This window comes from Oncorhynchus keta, chromosome 3, assembly GCF_023373465.1.
Source record: "Oncorhynchus keta strain PuntledgeMale-10-30-2019 chromosome 3, Oket_V2, whole genome shotgun sequence".
Taxonomy (NCBI): domain Eukaryota; kingdom Metazoa; phylum Chordata; class Actinopteri; order Salmoniformes; family Salmonidae; genus Oncorhynchus; species Oncorhynchus keta.
The window spans coordinates 25,292,954-25,317,753 of record NC_068423.1 but is presented as its reverse complement, the minus strand read 5'-3'; the positions used below and the strand labels follow the sequence as shown (position 1 = coordinate 25,317,753).

Genomic DNA, 24,800 nt, shown 5'->3' with positions numbered 1-24,800 from the left:
AGAGATGGAGACAGAAAGAGAAGGAGAGATGGAGACAGAAAGAGAAGGAGAGATGGAGACAGAAAGAGAAGGAGAGATGGAGACAGAAAGAGAAGGAGAGATGGAGACAGAAAGAGATAGAGAGACAGAAAGAGATAGAGAGACAGAAAGAGAAGGAGAGATGGAGGAGACAGAAAGAGATAGAGAGACAGAAAGAGAAGGAGAGATGGAGGAGACAGAAAGAGAAGGAGAGATGGAGGAGACCGAGACAAACAGAGAGACAACCATGCATGTCTGGTCCGTTTCCCAGTACTGGTCTGATAAACATTTCCACTATTCCCTTATCGTGCATCAACTAAAGCCTCTTAAGGATTGGAACATTTTTTTTTAGCCTAAAATGACATACCCAAATCTAACTGCCTGTAGCTCAGGACCTGAAGCAAGGATATGCATATTCTTGATACCATTTGAAAGGAAACACTTTGAAGTTTGTGGAAATGTGAAATTAATGTAGGAGAATATAACATTAGACCTGGTAAAAGATCATCTATGAAATGCAAGAGAAAAGCCATAATGTATGATTCCAGGTTAGGCGCAATTTATATTTTTGCCAGTATATGTGCAAAGTTTGACTGATTCAATGAACCATTGCATTTCTGTTCAAAATGTTGTATCAAGACTGCCCAAATGTGCCTAATTGGTTTATTAATACATTCTAAGTTCATAACTGTGCACTCTCCTCAGACAAAAGCATTGTATTATTTCACTGTAATAGATACTGTAAATTGGACAGTGCAGTTAGATTAACAAGAATTTAAACTTTCTGCACATATCAGATATGTCTATGTCCTGGGGAAAAAAAAGAGACAGAGAGAGATGGAGACAGCAGCCCAGTGTGTGGTGAGTGAGTGAGTGAGTGAGTGAGAGAGAGACAGAGAGATGGAGACAGCAGCCCAGTATGTGGTGAGAGAGAGAGAGAGAGAGAGAGAGAGAGAGAGAGAGAGAGAGAGAGAGAGAGAGAGAGAGCAGCCCAGTGTGTGGTGAGAGAGAGAGACAGAGAGATGGAGACAGCAGCCCAGTATGTGGTGAGAGAGAGAGACAGAGAGATGGAGACAGCAGCCCAGTGTGTGGTGTGAGAAAGAGAGACAGAGATGGAGACAGCAGCCCAGTGTGTGGTGAGAGAGAGACAGAGAGATGGAGACAGCAGCCCAGTATGTGGTGAGAGAGAGAGAGACAGAGAGATGGAGACAGCAGCCCAGTGTGTGGTGTGAGAAAGAGAGACAGAGATGGAGACAGCAGCCCAGTGTGTGGTGAGAGAGAGAGACAGAGAGATGGAGACAGCAGCCCAGTGTGTGGTGTGAGAGAGAGAGACAGAGAGATGGAGACAGCAGCCCAGTGTGTGGTGTGAGAGAGAGAGACAGAGAGATGGAGACAGCAGCCCAGTGTGTGGTGAGAGAGAGAGAGAGAGAGACAGAGAGATGGAGACAGCAGCCCAGTGTGTGGTGTGAGAGAGAGACAGAGAGATGGAGACAGCAGCCCAGTATGTGGTGAGAGAGAGAGACAGAGAGATGGAGACAGCAGCCCAGTGTGTGGTGTGAGAAAGAGAGACAGAGATGGAGACAGCAGCCCAGTGTGTGGTGAGACAGAGAGACAGAGAGATGGAGACAGCAGCCCAGTGTGTGGTGAGAGAGAGAGACAGAGAGATGGAGACAGCAGCCCAGTGTGTGGTGAGAGAGAGAGACAGAGAGATGGAGACAGCAGCCCAGTGTGTGGTGTGAGAGAGAGACAGAGAGATGGAGACAGCAGCCCAGTGTGTGGTGAGAGAGAGAGACAGAGAGATGGAGACAGCAGCCCAGTGTGTGGTGTGAGAGAGAGAGAGAGAGATGGAGACAGCAGCCCAGTGTGTGGTGTGAGAGAGAGAGACAGAGAGATGGAGACAGCAGCCCAGTGTGTGGTGAGAGAGAGAGAGAGAGAGAGACAGAGAGATGGAGACAGCAGCCCAGTGTGTGGTGTGAGAGAGAGAGACAGAGATGGAGACAGCAGCCCAGTGTGTGGTGAGACAGAGAGACAGAGAGATGGAGACAGCAGCCCAGTGTGTGGTGAGAGAGAGAGACAGAGAGATGGAGACAGCAGCCCAGTGTGTGGTGTGAGAGAGAGAGACAGAGAGATGGAGACAGCAGCCCAGTGTGTGGTGAGACAGAGAGACAGAGAGATGGAGACAGCAGCCCAGTGTGTGGTGAGACAGAGAGATGGAGACAGCAGCCCAGTGTGTGGTGAGAGAGAGAGACAGAGAGATGGAGACAGCAGCCCAGTGTGTGGTGAGAGAGAGAGACAGAGAGATGGAGACAGCAGCCCAGTGTGTGGTGTGAGAGAGAGACAGAGAGATGGAGACAGCAGCCCAGTGTGTGGTGTGGTCCCTAACCGTTTTGACTCTGTTGAGGACGGACATCATGATGTAACCCATGTTGTTCCTCTGGACGTAGAAGATGTAGGGAGGGCAAGCCAGCCACAGGTACACACAAGGCAGCCAAGACAGCACTGACAGCTGGAAACACTCCGGAAGGTCTGGGCTGTCTGTGTGGAGCGTCTGATTGGCTACCTGGAATCAAATAAGATGGCGACCAATGGGATGAGACCAATACCTTGTAAATGGCCTAATCATCAAACAAATATCCAGTGGGGCCAATCTGAATGACCCTATAGTCAGAACCTATGGGGACAATATGGCCGGAAGTAGAGCACTGTACGAGCCTATGGAATAGGGTGTCATGAAGACCTTAACCAGGTCTTGTTTGACCTCCCAGATCACCATATTATCAGTAGTCAATCCACTTTTCTCCTGTCTTGACCCCTGACCCAAGGTCATGTTTAACCGTGTGGAATGTTGCATGACATCAGCTGGCTCAAGAGCCGAGAGGGACACATGTAAGCAGACGTAAAAATCCTCTCACTCTCATTACAACTTCCACGTTTGCTACTTTACTCATTACGTAGGTAGAGATAGTCCTGTAGACTTCCACGGTTGCTACTTTACTCATTACGTAGAGAGTCCTGTAGACTTCCACGGTTGCTACTTTACTCATTACGTAGATAGATATAGTCCTGTAGACTTCCATGGTTGCTACTTTACTCATTACGTAGAGATAGTCCTGTAGACTTCCATGGTTGCTACTTTACTCATTACGTAGAGAGTCCTGTAGACTTCCACGGTTGCTACTTTACTCATTACGTAGATAGATATAGTCCTGTAGACTTCCATGGTTGCTACTTTACTCATTACGTAGAGATAGTCCTGTAGACTTCCATGGTTTCTACTTTACTCATTACGTAGAGATAGTCCTGTAGACTTCCATGGTTGCTACTTTACTCATTACGTAGAGATAGTCCTGTAGACTTCCACGGTTGCTACTTTACTCATTACGTAGAGAGTCCTGTAGACTTCCACGGTTGCTACTTTACTCATTACGTAGATAGAGATAGTCCTGTAGACTTCCATGGTTTCTACTTTACTCATTACGTAGAGATAGTCCTGTAGACTTCCATGGTTGCTACTTTACTCATTACGTAGATAGAGATAGTCCTGTAGACTTCCACGGTTTCTACTTTACTCATTACGTAGAGACTTCCATGGTTTCTACTTTACTCATTACATAGAGACTTCCACTTTCTACTTTACTCATTACGTAGATAGAGATAGTCCTGTAGACTGCCATGGTTGCTACTTTACTCATTACGTAGAGACTTCCATGGTTTCTACTTTACTCATTACATAGAGACTTCCACGGTTTCTACTTTACTCATTACGTAGATAGAGAGAGTCCTGTAGACTTCCATGGCTGCTACTTTACTCATTACGTAGAGACTTCCATGGTTTCTACTTTACTCATTACATAGAGACTTCCACGGTTTCTACTTTACTCATTACGTAGATAGAGATAGTCCTGTAGACTGCCATGGTTGCTACTTTACTCATTACGTAGATAGTCCTGTAGACTTCCATGGTTTCTACTTTACTCATTACGTAGAGATAGTCCTGTAGACTTCCACGGTTGCTACTTTACTCATTACGTAGAGATAGTCCTGTAGACTTCCATGGTTTCTACTTTACTCATTACGTAGAGATAGTCCTGTAGACTTCCACGGTTGCTACTTTACTCATTACATAGAGATAGTCCTGTAGACTTCCACGGTTTCTACTTTAATCATTACGTAGAGATAGTCCTGTACACTTCCATGGTTTCTACTTTACTCATTACGTAGATAGTCCTGTAGACTTCCATGGTTGCTACTTTACTCATTACGTAGAGATAGTCCTGTAGACTTCCATGGTTTCTACTTTACTCATTACGTAGATAGAGATAGTCCTGTAGACTTCCATGGTTGCTACTTTACTCATTACGTAGAGATAGTCCTGTAGACTTCCATGGTTTCTACTTTACTCATTACGTAGATAGAGATAGTCCTGTAGACTTCCATGGTTTCTACTTTACTCATTACATAGAGATAGTCCTGTAGACTTCCACGGTTGCTACTTTACTCATTACGTAGATAGTCCTGTAGACTTCCATGGTTGCTACTTTACTCATTACGTAGAGATAGTCCTGTAGACTTCCATGGTTGCTACTTTACTCATTACGTAGATAGAGATAGTCCTGTAGACTTCCATGGTTTCTACTTTACTCATTACGTAGAGACTTCCATGGTTTCTACTTTACTCATTACATAGACTTCCACGGTTTCTACTTTACTCATTACGTAGAGATAGTCCTGTAGAATTCCACAGTTGCTACTTTACTCATTACGTAGAGATAGTCCTGTAGACTTCCATGGTTGCTACTTTACTCATTACGTAGAGATAGTCCTGTAGACTTCCATGGTTGCTACTTTACTCATTACGTAGATAGTCCTGTAGACTTCCATGGTTGCTACTTTACTCATTACGTAGATAGAGAGAGTCCTGTAGACTTCCACGGAGGGGGAAAGCACAGCTTTGGGTGTTGGGTTGCATCATGGACACTAAGAACCATGTAGAGCAAATCAAGGAGACATTGGGAAGCTTCTGAGATACTTAAAACAGCATTACTCTCAAACTCAGCATATTTAATCCCATACTGCTTAAATAATATGCTCAAATCGTTCTTGAAATGGATCCAAGCTGAAATTAAAATACAGAAAGCTTGGTTTTTCACACTCAACAGTTTCCTGTGTTTATCAAGAATGGTCAACCATCCAAAAGGACATCCAGCCAACTTGACACAAAATGTGGGAAGCATCGGGAGTCAACATGGGCCAGAATCCCTGTGGAACGCTTTCAACACCTTGTAGAGCCAACATGAACCAGCATCCTTGTGGAACGCTTTCAACACCTTGTAGAGCCAACATGGACCAGCATCCCTGTGGAACGCTTTCAACACCTTGTAGAGCCAACATGGACCTGCATCCCTGTGGAACGCTTTCAACACCTTGTAGAGCCAACATGGACCTGCATCCCTGTGGAACGCTTTCAACACCTTGTAAAGCCAACATGGACCAGCATCCCTGTGGAACGCTTTCAACACCTTGTAGAGCCAACATGGACCAGCATCCCTGTGGAACGCTTTCAACACCTTGTAGAGCCAACATGGACCAGCATCCCTGTGGAACGCTTTCGACACCTTGTAAAGCCAACATGGACCAGCATCCCTGTGGAACGCTTTCAACACCTTGTAGAGCCAACATGGACCAGCATCCCTGTGGAACGCTTTCGACACCTTGTAGAGCCAACATGGACCAGCATCCCTGTGGAACACTTTCAACACCTTGTAGAGCCAACATGGACCAGCATCCCTGTGGAACGCTTTCAACACCTTGTAAAGCCAACATGGACCAGCATCCTTGTGGAACGCTTTCAACACCTTGTAGAGCCAACATGGACCAGCATCCCTGTGGAACGCTTTCAACACCTTGTAAAGCCAACATGGACCAGCATCCTTGTGGAACGCTTTCAACACCTTGTAGAGCCAACATGGACCAGCATCCCTGTGGAACGCTTTCAACACCTTGTAGAGCCAACATGGACCAGCATCCCTGTGGAACGCTTTCAACACCTTGTAGAGCCAACATGGACCAGCATCCCTGTGGAACGCTTTCAACACCTTGTAGAGCCAACATGGACCAGCATCCCTGTGGAACGCTTTCAACACCTTGTAAAGCCAACATGGACCAGCATCCCTGTGGAACGCTTTCAACACCTTGTAGAGCCAACATGGACCAGCATCCCTGTGGAACGCTTTCAACACCTTGTAGAGCCAACATGGACCAGCATCCCTGTGGAACGCTTTCGACACCTTGTAGAGTCCATGCCCTGACAAATTGAGGCTGTTCTGAATTTGGGGATATATTTTCCCACAACTGTCCCAGAGTCTATTTGGAATAGGCTATTTATTTCTCTACAAGCTGACCAATAGGTAAACCTTTCTTCTATGGGGGGACAGTAGATTGACAGGCTAGTGATTTTGATGTTCGTTACTTGTCTTGTTATCTGAGGAAAAGTTCATGTGGACAGTCCTTCAAACATCTTTCAAAGTCGTCATCAGAATGAGGTAAGAATTAGAGCACATCGTTGCATCCTAGACTTGCATGTTCTGTTATTATGAATTACCATCATCTAAAAAGGGGATTTCTGTCATTCTGAGCACTGTGGGTGGACGCCCTAATCAGGTCTGGTAAATGTAAAAATGTTGCTGGTGAAATGTCTGGCGCCACAACAGAAAGCATGCTCCACCATCACGTCATCATCTTCTCATCTTGTGGTTTGTAGTATCAGACAGTGCTAACAAATGCTGCTTTTAAAATGAAATCTAAGCAAAAGAGTAAAGCGTATACAAATCACTATTTCACAGTCCACTCAAAAGACCTCTATGAAGAAGTCAGGATCTCTGCACTTCAAGCCATGTAACAAATGTGAATGTGGAACTTTAACATTTCTGCATTCATAAGCTATGGTCATAGTTAACTCCATTCTATATTCTATATTAAGATAGCGAAGTTCATTAAACCAGAGTCAGTGAGACTGGACAACAAGGCTGGGATTCATAACGAACACAAATAACATCTAATTAGATTTCTGTCAGGGTTTATGTCCTTTTAATCAAATTTGGGCAAAATAAATTAAATATATTATAGGTTGATGTACTTACAGTATGCAAATAAGGTTACTAGCCAGTCAAAGTCAAACTGACATTAGCAGTTATAACTCCTAATGAGGACTGCAATGTCAAGGATATGAAGTGACGGCCTACCGGGGAACAGTGGGTTAACTGCCTTGTTCAGGGGGCAGAACAACAGATTTTTACCTTGTCAACTCAGGGATTCGATCCAGCAACCTTTCGGGTTACTAGTCCAACGCTCTAACCACTAGGCTACCTGCCACATTATAGCACACCTAAACAGAACTAAAGTGCTTGCGGTTTAGTGAGGCCTGAAAAACAGTCCCAAAAACCTGAGTGAGTATGGAAGCTTTTTGTTACCATCAAAAGATAAAAGGAAGCAGCTATAGACAGGAGAGTAAAGCATATTGTATCAAACTCCATATCTGCAGTGTTTCAGGACCAGCCAGCGGTGAATGTGTTTGAGTGAACAGAGCAGAAGAGACCAACCCCCAGATTTTACCTGAACTACACAAGGTCCTCTACTCCGACAATTAATCCACACATAAAACGGCCGACCGAATAGTTTCTAGTCAACTCTCCTCCTTCCGGGCTTTTTCATCTTTGAACTTATATGGCGATTGGCATCTACACTCCATAGTATTAACAGGACAACCGGCAAAACATTTTGTTTTCCAATCACCCACGTGGGTATAACCAATGAGGAGATGGCAAGTGGGCACCTGCTTCTATAAACCAATGAGGAGATGGTACGTGGGCACCTGCTTCTATAAACCAATGAGGAGATGGCACGTGGGCACCTGCTTCTATAAACCAATGAGGAGATGGCACATGGGCACCTGCTTCTATAAACCAATGAGGAGATGGGAGAGGCAGGACATGCAGCGCGATCTGCGTCAGAAATAGGAATGACTTCTATTGTAGCCCTTGGCAACGCAATAATTGGTGCAATAATTGAATAAGCATGTGACCGGTCTGGTCAGCATGTTACTGAACATGTGACTTAGTGGGAACAAAGTGGCGCTGTAATTGACAGAGCACGTCAAGCAGTTCAGGGATAATCCTGCCCTCTTCCTCCTCAGTACAGTTAGAAATATTAGTCCTATGGTTGGGGATGATGTTCCTTTCCAGTTTCTATCAGATCCAGAGGCAGGTCATCAGCCCGAACCGCCTGTGGAAAAAGGTGCACAAATTATGCAAAAAAAAGAAGTTAGCATGGATGGAAACCTAAAAACAGATTTAACATCCAATTCAATTCAGATATCCTACTGTTTTGTTATTGTTCACAGTAAATGTATGCTCCAGTTTAGTGCATGTTGTCATAACCAATCATTCATTCACTCAATTTACCCAAGTGTGGTCTTATTGAATAGTTCAATGGAGGTGTTATAGCACAGGTAGGGATGACAATGTTCACTGTCTCCCATTTGGCAAGACAGAGGAACACTGATCTAGACTAACCAATTGTACAAATCCATTGCTCTTTAGTCCATGAAAGGAAGGTGCCAAGTGTAGACCATTGGAAGAATGGTCTGCAGAATAGATCATCTTGTCCCTTACAATCTTTGGTACTGTCCCCTGTGGGATTCAATACTGTAACATTTACAGTAACATTTACAGTATTTACTGGCATGCAAACAAAAGCTGGACAAGCAACGAACAAGAGAATATAATTAGATTTCATTTTACTGTGGACAATACCATGCTGTAGAGTAGCCCTTATATGGAGGGCATTTAATTAAGCTGGACCAGGGTGCACCGGGCTGTGGCCCGTCACGTGAACAGGCAAAAGCGGCGAGGGAGGAGAGCCCTGCTGAAATCAAACCCGAAACCTGCGTCGCCAGGTCGTATTGTCAACAAGACAGCATGGTTCATCGTTCAGAAACACACATGTATTGGACTTGTAGTTACTGACTCTGAAAAACTCCAAAAGAAAGATGCCCAGGGTCCCTGCTCATCTGCGTGAACATGCCTGAGGCAAGCTGCAAGGAGGCATGAGGACTGCAGATGTGGCCAGGGCAATAAATTGCAATGTCCGTACTGTGAGACAGCACTACAGGGAAACAGGATGGACAGCTGATCATCCTCGCAGTGGCAGACCACGTGTAACAACACCTGGACAGGATCGGTACATCCGAACATCACACCTGCGTAACAGGTACAGGATGGCAACAACAACTGCCGAGTTACACCAGGAACGCTCAATCCCTCCATCAGTGCTCAGACTGCTGGACTGAGAGCTTGTAGGCCATGTTGTAAGGCAGGTCCTCACCAGACATCACCGGCAACAAATGTCACCTATGGGCACAAACCCACCGTCGCTGGACCAGACAGGACTGGCAAAAAGTGCTCTTCACTGACGAGTCGCGGTTGTGTCTCACCAGGGATTCGCATTTATCGTCGAAGGAATGAGCATTTCACCGAGGCCTGTACTCTGGAGCGGGATCGATTTGGAGGTGGAGGGTGCCACCAGCCATACTGCTCGTTCTGTACGGGACTTCCTGCAAGACAGGAATGTCAGTGTTCTGCCATGGCCAGTGAAGAGCCTGGATCTCAAGCCCACTGAGCTGGGACCTGTTGGATCGGAGGTCGAGGGCTAGGGCCATTCCCCCCAGAAATGTCCGGGAACTTGCAGGTGCCTTGGTGGAAGAGTAGGGTAACATCTCACAGCAAGAACTGGCAAATCTGGTGCAGTCCATGAGGAGGAGATGCACTGCAGTACTTATGCAGCTGGTGGCCACCAGATAGTGACTGTTACTTTTGACCCCCCCTTTGTTCAGGGACACATTATTCCATTTCTGTTAGTCACATGTTTGTGGAACTTGTTCAGTTTATGTCTCAGTTGTTAAATCTTGTTATGTTCATACAAATATTTACACATGTTAAGTTTGCTGAAAATAAACGCAGTTGACAGTGAAAGGACGTTTCTTTTTTTGCTAAGTTTATAATAGTCAATTAGCCATATTAGCTAACTAGTAGTAGTCCCCTCCGCTGAGCTTTATAGTCCTCTCCTGTGAACTCCTCGCGCACACTGGCTGTTCTTCATCTTCCTGTGGAGTTTCATACTGGTTGTTGTTGCCAGGACAGCCCCAAAACACACGATACCATATGCCTCGTTGAGCGATACAGCTACGACCCCGAAGGGGACTGTTGCCAGCAAGCACAGCCAACCTATTCTGCCTTACGTTACCAATTGATAATTAAATTTAGTTTTTGTCATAACTCAGGCTAATCACAACAAGGAAATTAAATGGCAAACATGAGAAATGTCATTTAAGTTAAATGTGTCATTATTATACTGGATAATATGGAAATTAAATATTAAACCCACTTTTCTATTTATTTTTCAAAATGGGCAGACATTATCCATATTCAATCATGAAAATGATAATGCAATATATATTTTTTGCATTTCAATTTTAATTTTGTCACAAAAAAAAATGCATATCTAATTTCAAACATAATATTGATGTCATTTGACCATTTCCATTTCGGCAGCTAAATGCTTCCATAATCTACAGCAAGAAGTGAAAAACCAAAAGGCAAGGCACACCCCATCCATGTACCATGCATTGCATCTCACAGACTAATCCACCACTTCTAGTCATATAGACAGACAGTGGAGTCTATTTGGCCATTTCGGTCATGTTTGAGTATACACATGCCAGGTGTTCTTGTAATGGTCTTCAGTATAGCGTGGAAAATATGCAAGACCACAGCTGGACAGTAAAATGTATAAATATTTGGAAATACTCTAAGCAAGTCATCATTTATTTGTAGATATTCAAGGTTACTTTGTTAAGATGCCATTTTAAATCCAAAAAAATAAAATCACAGGCACCATACCATTCCTTCCTTATTAAACCAGTGTAAACCAGTTGACATCAATGGATGTGGCACTATAGCCATCCTCTATAGTTGCACAAAGATAAATGTCATTAATTCTTCGGCCTATCTGCTTAATAGCCAGGGTCTAGGAGCAGGCCAGGCCAGGGTTTAGGAACAGGCCAGGGTTTAAGAGCAGGCCAACCCAGGGTTTAAGGGCAGGCCAGGCCAGGTTAGGGTTTAAGAGCAGGCCAGGCCAGGGTTTAAGAGCAGGCCAGGCCAGGCCAGGGTTTAAGAGCAGGCCAGGCCAGGGTTTAAGAGCAGGCCAGGCCAGGCCAGGGTTTAAGAGCAGGCCAGGCCAGGCCAGGGTTTAAGAGCAGGCCAGGCCAGGGTTTAAGAGCAGGCCAGGGCAGGCCAGGGTTTAAGAGCAGGCCAGGGTTTAAGAGCAGGCCAGGGTTTAAGAGCAGGCCAGGGTTTAAGAGCAGGCCAGGCCAGGGTTTAAGAGCAGGCCAGGCCAGGGTTTAAGAGCAGGCCAGGCCAGGGTTTAAGAGCAGGCCAGGGTTTAAGAGCAGGCCAGGCCAGGGTTTAAGAGCAGGCCAGGCCAGGGTTTAAGAGCAGGCCAGGCCAGGCCAGGGTTTAAGAGCAGGCCAGGGCTGAATCATATTAGTATGACAGGACAAAAGCAATATACACAGCATGGTTGTGTAAATCGAAGGGACTGGACTGAATGAGCCCATTTCTGTATAACCAAGTTGCTAGCTTGCCATTGCACAGTGGTCTGTTGCGCCAGAACAGGTACCTCCCCAGTGTGGTAATTATTTAGCTGTATCAACAGTTCAAATAACCATCACACTAGTGAACAGCCACACAGTGAGAGGTAGGTTGGATGGTAGGTTGGATGGTAGGTTGCGGTGTGTGAGTGGTAGGTTGCGGTGTGTGAGTGGTAGGTTGCGGTGTGTGAGTAGTAGGTTGCTGTGTGTGAGTGGTAGGTTGCTGTGTGTGAGTGGTAGGTTGCTGTGTGTGAGTGGTAGGTTGTGTGTGTGAGTGGTAGGTTGCTGATGGTAGGTTGCTGTGTGTGAGTGGTAGGTTGCTGTGTGTGAGTGGTAGGTTGCTGTGTGTGGTAGGTGGTAGGTTGCGGTGTGTGAGTGGTAGGTTGGATGGTAGGTTGCTGTGTGTGAGTGGTAGGTTGGATGGTAGGTTGCGGTGTGTGAGTGGTAGGTTGGATGGTAGGTTGCTGTGTGTGAGTGGTAGGTTGCTGTGTGTGAGTGGTAGGTTGCTGTGTGTGAGTGGTAGGTTGGATGGTAGGTTGCGGTGTGTGAGTGGTAGGTGGTAGGTTGGATGGTAGGTTGCGGTGTGTGAGTGGTAGGTTGCGGTGTGTGAGTGGTAGGTTGGATGGTAGGTTGCTGTGTGTGAGTGGTAGGTTGCTGTGTGTGAGTGGTAGGTTGCTGTGTGTGAGTGGTAGGTTGCTGTGTGTGAGTGGTAGGTTGCTGTGTGTGAGTGGTAGGTTGCTGTGTGTGAGTGGTAGGTTGCTGTGTGTGAGTGGTAGGTTGGATGGTAGGTTGCGGTGTGTGAGTGGTAGGTTGGATGGTAGGTTGCTGTGTGTGAGTGGTAGGTTGCTGTGTGTGAGTGGTAGGTTGGATGGTAGGTTGCGGTGTGTGAGTGGTAGGTTGCTGTGTGTGAGTGGTAGGTTGCTGTGTGTGAGTGGTAGGTTGCTGTGTGTGAGTGGTAGGTTGCGGTGTGTGAGTGGTAGGTTGGGGTGTGTGAGTGGTAGGTTGGATGGTAGGTTGCGGTGTGTGAGTGGTAGGTTGCGGTGTGTGAGTGGTAGGTTGCGGTGTGTGAGTGGTAGGTTGCGGTGTGTGAGTGGTAGGTTGCGGTGTGTGAGTGGTAGGTTGCGGTGTGTGAGTGGTAGGTTGCGGTGTGTGAGTGGTAGGTTGCGGTGTGTGAGTGGTAGGTTGCGGTGTGTGAGTGGTAGGTTGCGGTGTGTGAGTGGTAGGTTGCGGTGTGTGAGTGGTAGGTTGCGGTGTGTGAGTGGTAGGTTGCTGACGTTCTGCCCCTGGGAAAGGTAGTTAACCCACTGTACCCCGGGCGGCGATGACGTGGATGTCGATTAAGGCAGTCCCCCGAACCTCTCTGATTCAGAGGGGTTAAATGCGGAAGACACATTTCAGTTTACTGCATTCAGTTGTACAACTGACTAGGTATCCACCTCCCCCTTCTCTTTGTGCGAGGTATTGATGGGTTAGAAGGTACCGAACACTTATGGGCACAAAACAGTCCCCAGGTCCAGAACAGAGGCTGGGAAACACACAGTATTAAATAGAGCCATGACTACATGGAACTCTCTGGTAACATGACTACATGGAACTCTGGTAACCCAGGTAACTCAAGCTAGCAAAAACACAGATAAAAGAACACCTTACAACACAGCGTGGACTGTGAAGAGACAGGCATGTTTATACATTAGGTATTGTAATTTTGTATTGTATTATTTAGTGTTATGTATATTATTTTATTTGGAGTGTTTTGCCAAGGCAGTCGCTAATTGGGATCCTTATAAAATACGAAATACTTTGCTGATAGCTAAGGTGTACTTTACTATGATTGTGATAAGAGCGTCTGCTAAATATAAGTCAGCATCTACCATATATCTTTTCATCTTAAAAATGGGCCTTCTACACAAGCAGGTCTGTTGTGCTGTGTTAACCTGGTTCTAGCAGCCATCTCTCTGGTAACGTCTTCAGTCTTCCCTGTAATATCCAGAAGAACAAATATCATGTCACTAGTGGTGTTAGTAGCTCTGTTGGTCCAAAGGGGATACCGAGTCAGTTGTACAACTGAATGCCTTCAACCAACATTTTATTTTTTTATTTTTTTTATTTCACCTTTATTTAACCAGGTAGGCTAGTTGAGAACACCTTTATTTAACCAGGTAGGCTAGTTGAGAACAAGTTCTCAACAAGTTCTCATTTGCAACTGTGACCTGGCCAAGATAAAGCATAGCAGTGTGAACAGACAACACATGGAGTAAACAATTATTAACGATTTTTTTACCTTGTCAGCTTTGGGATTCGATCCAGCAACCTTTCGTTTCCTGGCCCAACGCTCTAACCACTAGGCTACCCTTCGTTTGATGCCAGTGAAAAGACTGATTAGAGAATGAATGTAAGTGTTTCGCCGGTCGTTATTGCTCACTTTATGACCAAATCTGGAATCAAACTCTGTTGACATTGTGGTTTAGTAATTAACGTTCGTAGTTCTTTTGACATCAACACATCAATGTCAACAGTCGTAGCTTTGCAGCTTCTCCCATCCCCCCCTATAGTGAAAGTATGTTACACACCCTCTGGTTATGGTGGAAAAAAGGAAGTGTGAGCATGTTTGATAAGTTTGCATTGTAAAGGTACTGTATGCAAATAAATCCTTGGCTGACACAAATAAGCCCCAGTACTGTAAGTCTACTGCTATTTAGCAAAACATTTTATGTGACAACTTGAAAAAGACCATGGAGATAATGAATGTAAAGTTTGTTGCAAGACTATTCCAAAGAATGGCGGCTGAGTACAAAAAGGTTTCTTTTCCCAGAACTCTTAGTTTTGGGTCTGGGTGCCAAGATTTCTCAATAGCTGCAGTCAGTGTTTACGGTGAGTGTGAAAATTTCCCCATGGCGAATAAAATAATGAGTCATCTACAGTTGAAATGGGAAGTTTACATGCACCTTAGCCAACTACATTTAAACTCAGTTTTTCCACAATTCCTGACATTTAATCAGAGTAAATTTTCACAGTCTAAGGTCAATTAGGATCACCACTATGTTTTAAGAATGTGAAATGTTAGAATAATAGTAGAGAATTATTTATTTCAGCTTTTCTTTCTTTCATCACATTCCCACTGGGTTAGAAGTTTACAAACACTCAATTAGTATTTGGTAGCATTGCCCACAATAAGTTGGGTGAATTTTGGCCCATTCCTCCAGACAGAGCTGGTGTAACTGAGTCAGGTCAGTAGGCCTTTTTCCTCACACATGGATTTTTAGTTCTGCCAACAACTTTTCTATAGGATTGAGGTCAGGGCTTTGTGGTGATCACTCCAATACATTGACTTTGTTGTCCTTAACCTCTTAAGCCATTTTGCCACAACTTTGGAAGTATGTTTGGGGTCATTGTCCATTTGGAAGACCCATTTACGACCAAGCTTTAACTTCCTGACTGATGTCTTGAGATGTTGCTTCAATATATCCACATAATTTTGCTTCCTCATGATGCCATCTATTTTGTGAAGTGCACCAGTCCCTCCTGCAGCAAAGCACCCCCACAACATGATGCTGCCACCCCCGTGCTTCACGGTTGGGATGGTGTTCTTTGGCTTGCAAGCCTCCCCCTTTTTCCTCCAAACATAACGATGGTCATTATGGCCAAACAGTTCTATTTTTTGTTTCATCAGACCAGAGGACGTTTCTCCAAAAAGTATGATCTTTGTCCCCATGTTCAGTTGCAAACCATAGTCTGGCTTTTTTAATGGCGTTTTGGAGCAGTGGCTTCTTCCTTGCTGAGCAGCCTTTCAGGTTACGTCAATATAGAACTCGTTTTACTGTGGATATAGATACTTTTGTACCTGTTTCCTCCAGCAGCTTCACACGGTCCTTTGCTGTTGTTCTGGGATTGATTTGCACTTTTCACACCAAAGTACGTTCATCTCTAGGAGACAGAACACGTCTCCTTCCTGAGCGGTATGACGGCTGAATGGTCCCATGGTGTTTATACTTGCGTTCTATTGTTTGTACAGATGAAAGTGGTACCTTCAGGCATTTGGAAATTGCTCCCAAGGATGAACCAGACTTGTTGAGGTCTACACATTTTATTCTGGGGTCTTGGCTGATTTCTTTTGATTTTCCCATGATGTCAAGCAGGCACTGAGTTTGAAGGTAGGCCTTGAAATATATCCAGTTACACCTCCAATTGACTCAAATTATGTCAATTAACCTATCAGAAACTTCTAAAGCCATGACATAATTTTCTGGAATTTTCCAAGTGGTTTGAAAGGGCACAGTCAACTTAGTGTATGAAACTTCTGACCCACTCGATGAAAGTGAAATAATCTGTCTATAAACAATTGTTGGAAAAATTAATTGTGTAATGCACAAAGTAGATGTCCTAACCTACTTGCCAAAACTATAGTTTGTTAACAAGAAATTTGTGGAGTGGTTGAAAAACAAGTTAATGACTCCAACCTAAGTGTATTGTAAACTTCTGACTTCAATTGTATATTCTATAACTTCACAGTGCTGAAAATGTTATTCATGGTGCCATTAGAAGCAAGCATTCATAGATCTTGTCTGATGTCATCTGTGTTCTCTGGGTGACTCGAGCCCTGAACGCTGATTGGCTGAAAGCCGTGGTATACAGTGGGGCAAAAAAGTATTTAGTCAGCCACCAATTGTGCAAGTTCTCCCACTTAGAAAGATGAGAGAGGCCTGTAATTTGCATCACAGGTACACTTCAACTATGACAGACAAAATGAGGAGAAAAAAAAAAATCCAGAAAATCACATTGTAGGATTTTTAATGAATTTATTTGCAAATTATGGTGGCTTTTGTCCAACTAAATACTTCTCTAGCAAATGGTAGTGCCTTGGAAATATACAGCACAGGTTACAGCACAGTTGACCTTTCCACTGTAATTCTATGGAATCCCACGGTTGTTGACACCACTCATCCCACTCGCGTCACACACAGATCCCCTCATGTTTTCACTGTCTGTGTATCCCCTCTTACACAATCTCACTCTCTTAACACAAAACACACACACCTCTCCATGGGCTCTCCCTCCCCCTCTTATACAATCTCACTCTTTTAACACAACACACACACATACCTCTCCAAGGGTTCTCCCTCTACATTAATCGCCAGATAGTGGGTAATCGGAGGGGATTTGTTAATTAGTTCGGTGTTGTGTAGAATATTCATGTGTCCAGACTGACAACATCTCTGAGCCAGATTCATACATCAGTCTAATTATTGTGGATATATCCAAAGAAAAGTGTACACACACACACACAAACATATTTTGAATTCACATATTTTGAATTCAGGCTGTAACACAACTAAATGTGGAATAAGTCAATGGCCTCATGATATATTGCTTAATTAAGGAACCAAAGAAACGTGAATCATCTCTGAAAGCTCAAAGTCATCTGAGGCAACGATAAGTCAATACGGTATCAAAGTGAGGGGAGCCAGAGTCATGATGACTGGAATACATTTAGTCAAGTCAGCATTTCCCTACTTAACGTTAAAACAACACCACTGGAGTCAAACGGATACTGAGAGATTCTGGCCATTAAGACCTTTTTCTATTTACCCCGAGTCAGATAAACTTGTGGATTAAAATGTTTATGTCTCTGTGTGCAGTTTGAAGGAAGTTGCAGCTATTGCTAAATAGCGTTATAGCGCAATGGCTAGAAGTCTACCGGACCAGCGAACGCAACTGTTCCAATAGAATTCTAGTCTTTTCTTTAACCCCGTGGGATATCCCCGAGTCAAAGAGCACTACAGCTTACAGACACTGAAAAAACCTCTATATAATCTATTGTGTCCAACATCTAGTTTTCCCCTAAAATACACTACAATTGGAAGTGAATGAAACTGAAACTGGAATTGAATGTCCTTAACACACATGGATGTTTTACCATTCAGTCTGTTGTCACCATTTCTAAACCACATTTCCTGAAGACTAATGATTGTCACACAAAGTCCAGCTCCATTCAACTGTAGAAGACAAAAGAAAGTTGAATCATGTCTTCAGCTCACTTCTCTACTTTAAAAACTCACCCCACTGGATGTTGTACAAAAATGGTTCACTCGTATCACAAAATAATCAGCTTTACCGCAAATATCAACAGTACACCTGTTGCAGCAGAGGCAATTCCCGGTGAAGAACTGAAGGCGTTAAGTTACATGCTGTCCACCTGTGTCAAAGACATTACTATTCAAAAGATGCAGAACTAAGAACAGATATAGCCCTGGGTTCACCCCAGACTTGACTGCTCTTGACCAGCACAAAAACATCCTGTGGCATTCTTTATTAGCATCAAATAGTCCCCATAATATGCAACTTTTCAGGGAAGTCAGGAACCAATATACTCAGTCAGTCAGGAAAGCAAAGACGAGATTATTCAAACAGAAATTTGCATCCTGTAGCTCGAACTCCAAAATGTTTTGGGACACTGTAAAGTCCATGGAGAATAAGAGCACCTCCTCCCAGCTGCCCACTGCACTGAGGAAACACTGATACCGATAAATCTACGATAATTGATCATTTCAATAAGCATTTTTCTACGGCTGGCCATGCTTTCCCCTGGCTAACCCTACACCGGCCATCATCTCTGCACCCCCTGCAGAAACTTGCCCAAGACCCCCCCCCTCGCTTCTCCTTCACCCAAATCCAGACAGCTGGTGTTCAAAGAGCTGCAAAATCTGCGCAGCAGTAGTCATCAACCTGGCCAAGGCTTTCGACTCGGTCAATCACCGCATTTTTATCGGCAGACTCAATAGCCTTGGTTTCTCAAATGATTGCCTCGCCTGGTTCACCAACTACTTCTCAGATAGGATTCAGTGTGTTAAATCGGAGGGCCTGTTGTCCAGACCTCTGGCAGTCTCTATGAGGGTGTCACAGGGTTCAATTCTCGGGCCGACACTTTTCTCTGTATATATCAATGATGTTGCTCTTGCTGCTGGTGATTCTCTGATCCATCTCTACGCAGACGACACCATTCTGTATACATCTGGCCCTTCTTTGGACACTGTGTTAACTAACCTCCAGACGAGCTTCAATGCCATACAACTCTCCTTCCGTGGCCTCCAACTGCTTTTAAATGCTAGTAAAACTAAGTGCTCTTCAACTGATTGCTGCCCGCAACCTCCCGCCAGACTAGCGTCACTACTCTGGACAGTTCTGACTTAGAATATGTGGACAACTACAAATACCTAGGTGTCTGGTTAGACTGTAAACTATCCTTCCACACTCATATTAAACATCTCCAATCCAAAACTAAATCTAGAATCGGCTTCCTATTTCGCAACAAAGCCGCCTTCACTCATGCTGCCAAACATACACTCTAAAAACTGACTATCCTACCTCTCCTTGACTTAAGCAATGTCATTTACAAAATAGCTTCCAACACTCTACTCAGCAAACTGGATGCATTCTATCACAGTGCCATCCGTTTTGTCACCAAAGCCCCATATACCACCCACCACTGCGACCTGTATGCTCTCGTTGGCTGGCCCTCACTACATAGTCGTCGCCAAACCCACTGGCTCCAGGTCATCTATAAGTCTACGCTAGGTAAAGCCCCACATCAGCAGCTCTTGACTGTCGGCGACTGACAGTGTTGTAGTCACTCAATTAGCCAATGTCAAGTAAAACATTTTTGATGGGTAAGTTAGTCTAGCAGTCAGCTATCAAAACTTAGTAGTGTTCATGGTCGAATTACCGACCCCCCTCGTTGATTTTGTTAGTCACTCGCAGCCAGTCATTAAAAACAGACAACATTTCTCTCCCCCACGGGCAAAAATGTGTTTAATTGCAGGAAATTAGTTACAAAAATGGTTAAATCCTCTCGCTGCTCCCATGGAAAGACGTGTAGAATTCCAGAAAATGAACTATAAAACATAAATGTTCTCTCCACTGTCAACGGGGGAGGGGGCTAAAAAGTTTGGCTCGCAAGGTGAAAGAATATCACCTAGAGGCAGTAAAAGGCTAGGGCCCACTGACTGCATGGTGGGTATGAATGTGGGTATACTGTGGCCCCTCATGATGAGTTCACATTTTATGTGGCTCCAACCTCCATCGAAGTTGCCCACCCCTGGGCAGAAACAGGTTTTCCATCCCGAAAATGATGACTTACTTAAAAAAATTAAATGTAATAAGATCCAATTACTGTTTTTCCTCCATATTAAACGGGATAGTGTGTGTCTCAGAAATGAAGCCATTCATCTACTTCCCTAGAGTCAGATAAACAGAAACAGCTAACACTCTGTAGACCAGGGGTGTAAAACTCTTTCCTTGGATGGTCGAGGTGTCTGCTGTTTTTTTAAATATTTTTTTATACCGTCAATTTAAACCTAGACAACCAGGTGATGGGAGTTCCTTACTAATTAGTGACCTTAATCAATCAAGTACAAGGGAGGAGCAAAAACATGCAGACACACTGCCCTCTGTCATTGTGCTGAAGCTAGTTTCACGACCCAATGCTAGTTTCCCTAATACTGGACACAGAGGCATAAAAATGGTATCCACAATGGCATTCTGTTGCAGCTAGCGATATTCATTAAGTAAATACCCCCCCCCTTCCTAGAGGGCTGCGGATCCCAGTTTGAAAAGCCCTGGCCTAGACCAAGTACAGGCAGGCTGCAAAAACACTCAAGGTCCTCACCTCTCACAACTACAGGTCGACCAAGTAATCGGAATGGGTGATTAATTGGGGCCGATTTCAAGTTTTCATAATCAGTAATTGGCATTTTTTGAAGCCGAATACATTGCACTCCACGGGGAGACTGCGTGGCAGGCTGACTACCTGTTATACGAGTGCAGCAATGAGCCAAGGTAAGTTGCTGGCTGGCATTAAACTTGTAAAAACAATCAATCTTAACATAATCACTAGTTAACTACATTGGCCAGGTCGCAGTTGCAAATGAGAACTTGTTCTCAACTAGCCTACCTGGTTAAATAAAGGTAAAATAAATAAATAAACCGTCCCTGGTTCGAATCCAGGCTGTATCACATCTGTGATTAGGAGTCCCATAGGGCGGCAGACAATTGGCCCAGGGTCGCCTCGGTAGGCCGTCATTGTAAATAAGCATTTGCCTAGTTAAAATAAAATGTTAAAAAAAAGTGAAATTGTGCATTGTTGAAATTTGGCCATAGACATATTTTAAACTAATTTAACATTTGTTCTGAAATGGGTTGGCTACAGTTTACGCAAAGCATCCAGGACCGAATACATTTCCTTGATGGTTTATTACATTTTAACTGCGCTCGGTGTCTTGTTTAAATCCCCAACACCAAGCTTTCAAAGATGTATAACTAAACCAAGATAAACCACACCTTGTCGTTTCCAACGCAAACAAATTAGTCGGTGAGCAGAACAGGCAATGATGTGGGCCGAGCCAAGCACGTCCTAACGATATCCTATTGGCGCGTTCTAGTATACAGCCGTATATTTCCGTTACGGAACGCCTACTCAAGTGCGCCTGTGCAATAACTCAATTTGCCTTTGCACTCCTAAACAGCGCGATTTTTTTTTTTTTTTATTTTGGAAAAGAGTAAAGTCTACAAAACTTAGTCCACTCTGTTCATAACTAATTGTAGTTTTTGGAACGGACTACTGTAGTGAGATCAAATGTTTAATTGAAGAGAATGTGCAGAATGTTGGACAAAATCTCTCGTTCCATCTTCTCCCACTGCCCGCAAGTGGGCTTCCTCTCACTACCATATTTGCTAGTGAGAGGAAACGCCAACCGTATGCTTCACATTTATACACCCAGTGACATCTGGCTCATTGTTATATCTTTAGGGTTATGGTTGTACTGTAACTGCACACCTCCAAAACCAAGACCATGAAACATTGCTAAATTAGTCAACTATACACAACAGTTTCTGCGGCTTACAGATAGAAAACATTGAAGCCAAGATAACGTCCTAACGATCCTTGTGATATGCACGAGGTGATCACAACCGTGAACTCAACTGCCTGCCATCCGACAAGCCTTACTTACCCAGAACGGGAGCTCTGGTCCGCATAAGCGCTCCATGTCCAAGGGGCGCAACGAACGAATTACCCTTTTCCGGCGTTAACAGGTCGGCTCCGTCACTTTCAACTTATTTTGTTCTCGCACAGACAGAGACACGTTAGTGGAGCACGTTGAGTTAATTTGGAATAGTAGTTTGGCTCTGCTTCTGAACAACCCTCCTTCTCTCTCTCTCCTCATTTCAATCTAGAATGCTGTTAGAGGTGAACAGTCACACCAATGTTGTACCAGCGTGTTGTGAACAACATTCATAACAACGATAGTGGAATCAGCGGTTTACCTTCAAAATAAAAGGCCTCCATTGAAACTGATGCACACCGATAAATTGTGGAATCATGCCACAAATGTTCTAGATGACGCTAAACAACGTTTGAATGTTGTTATACAAATTCACCAAAAGACAATTATTAGTTACATTTACCCAAAACAAATAAGTTGAAATCGCATTGTGGATGTATTTAAATTCAGAATTGCATTTGGGGCATTACTTTTATGCTCTGTACAGCCTATGGATGTTTCACCCATGAAATGAGGTATCAGCCTACTCAGTGACATCCACAGAATACAACCTTGTAGAGTTTACACATCTATTAGCGTCTTAACACTTCTTAAAATGTTCACACTTGAGTAAAAGTAAAGCTATGTTAATAGAAAATGACTCAAGTAAAAGTGAAAGTCACCCAGTAAAATACTAATTGTGTAACAGTCTAAAACGATTTGGATTTAAAATATACTTATATACTTAGTATCAAAAGTAATAGTAATGAATGTATTTTGTTGAATTTATATAACATTCCAACCTTGTTTGGCATTATATAGTACAATTGTTGCATGATTCCACTATTTCTATACATTTGCATTAGTTTCAAGGGGGACTTTAATTTTGAATGCGATCTGCCAATTCCACTATTGTTTCTCACGCTAATGGTGTTCACAGCACACTGGTTGACATTGTCATGATGACAAGAGTCCGCCCACACCCGTACTATTAAGGCCCCGCCCACACACACACACACACACACCACACCACACCACACTCACACAGGAAACCATATCAGTATGACTCTGCAAGTAAAACTCTGTTGACTCAGTTCATATACAGGTAGGGTCAGTGTCATCATTGAAGGGTGTGTGTCAAAGATCATAGAATAGAGAATATAATAGAGTAGAATATAACAGAGTCAATCAATCTACAGTTGGGAAATCCGATTAGGTGCCATCACTAGAGCCCTGAGGTTCTTTTAGGAGGCCTGTTGTGTTTGAAATAGCTTTTTACAGTTGTTTAGTGTTGTTGGTTTAGCAAGGATACATGTTCTCTCTCGCTCCCCCTCCCTCCCTTTCTCTATCTCTCTCCATTATGTGGTTTGGCTTGCTGCTTTAGACAAGATCACTCACTCAGCAGTGTTGTTTTCAGCTTTATTCAATGTGTCTTAATGACATTACAAATATTCTGGGAATATTGTTAAGTATTATTTCTGTCAGAATCTCTCACTCTCTCTCTCTCACTCCGTCTCTCTCTGTATCTCTCTCACTCCGTCTCTCTCTGTATCTCTCTCACTCCGTCTCTCTCTGTATCTCTCTCACTCAGTCTCTCTCTGTATCTCTCTCACTCAGTCTCTCTCTGTATCTCTCTCTCACTCAGTCTCTCTCTGTATCTCTCTCTCACTCAGTCTCTCTCTGTATCTCTCTCTCACTCAGTCTCTCTCTGTATCTCTCTCTCACTCAGTCTCTCTCTGTATCTCTCTCACTCAGTCTCTCTCTGTATCTCTCTCACTCAGTCTCTCTCTGTATCTCTCTCACCCAGTCTCTCTCTGTATCTCTCTCACCCAGTCTCTCTCTCTCACTCAGTCTCTCTCTGTATCTCTCTCAATCTCCAATGGGCTTTATTGGCATGGTAAACACATGTTAACATTGCCAAAGCAAGTGAAGTAGATAATATACACAAGTAAAATAAACAATGAAAATGAACAGTAAACATTGCACTCACAGAAGTTCCAAAAATATAAAGACATTAAATGTCATATTATGTATATATACAGAGTTGTAACAATGTGCAAATGGTTAAAGTACAAAAGGAAAATAAAATCAACATAAATATGGGTTGTATTTGCAATGGTGTTTGTTCATCACTGGTTACCCTTTTCTTGTAGCAACAGGTCACAAATCTTCTCTCTCTCTCCATCCTGTATACCTGTCAGTCAGGTGAGCATGTTTGAAAGAAGAGTTGCCAAATCTACCCCCTTCTTAAACCCAGCTTCTTCAGTGGGTTTATTTTGTAGACAGCTCTGCTTTTTCACCTTGAGGCTGTCAAATGTGATGCTAGACAGACGTACACAACCAGGAGGCTGTCAAACGTGATGCTAGACAGACGTACACAACCAGGAGGCTGTCAAACGTGATGCTAGACAGACGTACACAACCAGGAGGCTGTCAAACGTGATGCTAGACAGACGTACACAACCAGGAGGCTGTCAAACGTGATGCTAGACAGACGTACACAACCAGGAGGCTGTCAAACGTGATGCTAGACAGACGTACACAACCAGGAGGCAGCCGCTGCATCCTAAACAGGCTTAAAGGCTCAGAGTCTGGAGGCAGCCGCTGCATCCTAAACAGGCTTAAAGGCTCACAGAGCCCAGAGGCAGCCTCTGCATCCTAAACAGGCTTAATGGCTCACAGAGCCCAGAGACAGCCGCTGCATCCTAAACAGGCTTAATGGCGCCCAGAGGCAGCCGCTGCATCCTAAACAGGCTTAATGGCTCACAGAGCCCAGAGGCAGCCGCTGCATCCTAAACAGGCTTAATGGCTCACAGAGCCCAGAGGCAGCCGCTGCATCCTAAACAGGCTTAATGGCTCACAGAGCCCAGAGGCAGCCGCTGCATCCTAAACAGGCTTAATGGCTCACAGAGCCCAGAGGCAGCCGCTGCATCCTAAACAGGCTCACAGAGCCCGGAGGCAGCCGCTGCATCCTAAACAGGCTCACAGAGCCCGGAGGCAGCCGCTGCATCCTAAACAGGCTCACAGAGCCCGGAGGCAGCCGC

General features: G+C 44.2%; 1 protein-coding gene across 1 annotated transcript in view; it reads right to left on the bottom strand.

The window, feature by feature from the left end:
- LOC118368794 (ATP-binding cassette sub-family C member 3-like) overlaps window positions 1-21,986 on the bottom strand; it is a 76,180-nt gene extending 54,194 nt beyond the window's left edge. The window contains 2 exon segments of the mRNA XM_052493729.1: window positions 2,402-2,578; window positions 21,727-21,986. Coding sequence (XP_052349689.1) covers window positions 2,402-2,578; window positions 21,727-21,762 — 213 coding nt within the window. The 5' untranslated portion in view covers window positions 21,763-21,986.
- Window positions 21,987-24,800: the final 2,814 nt, after the last annotated feature.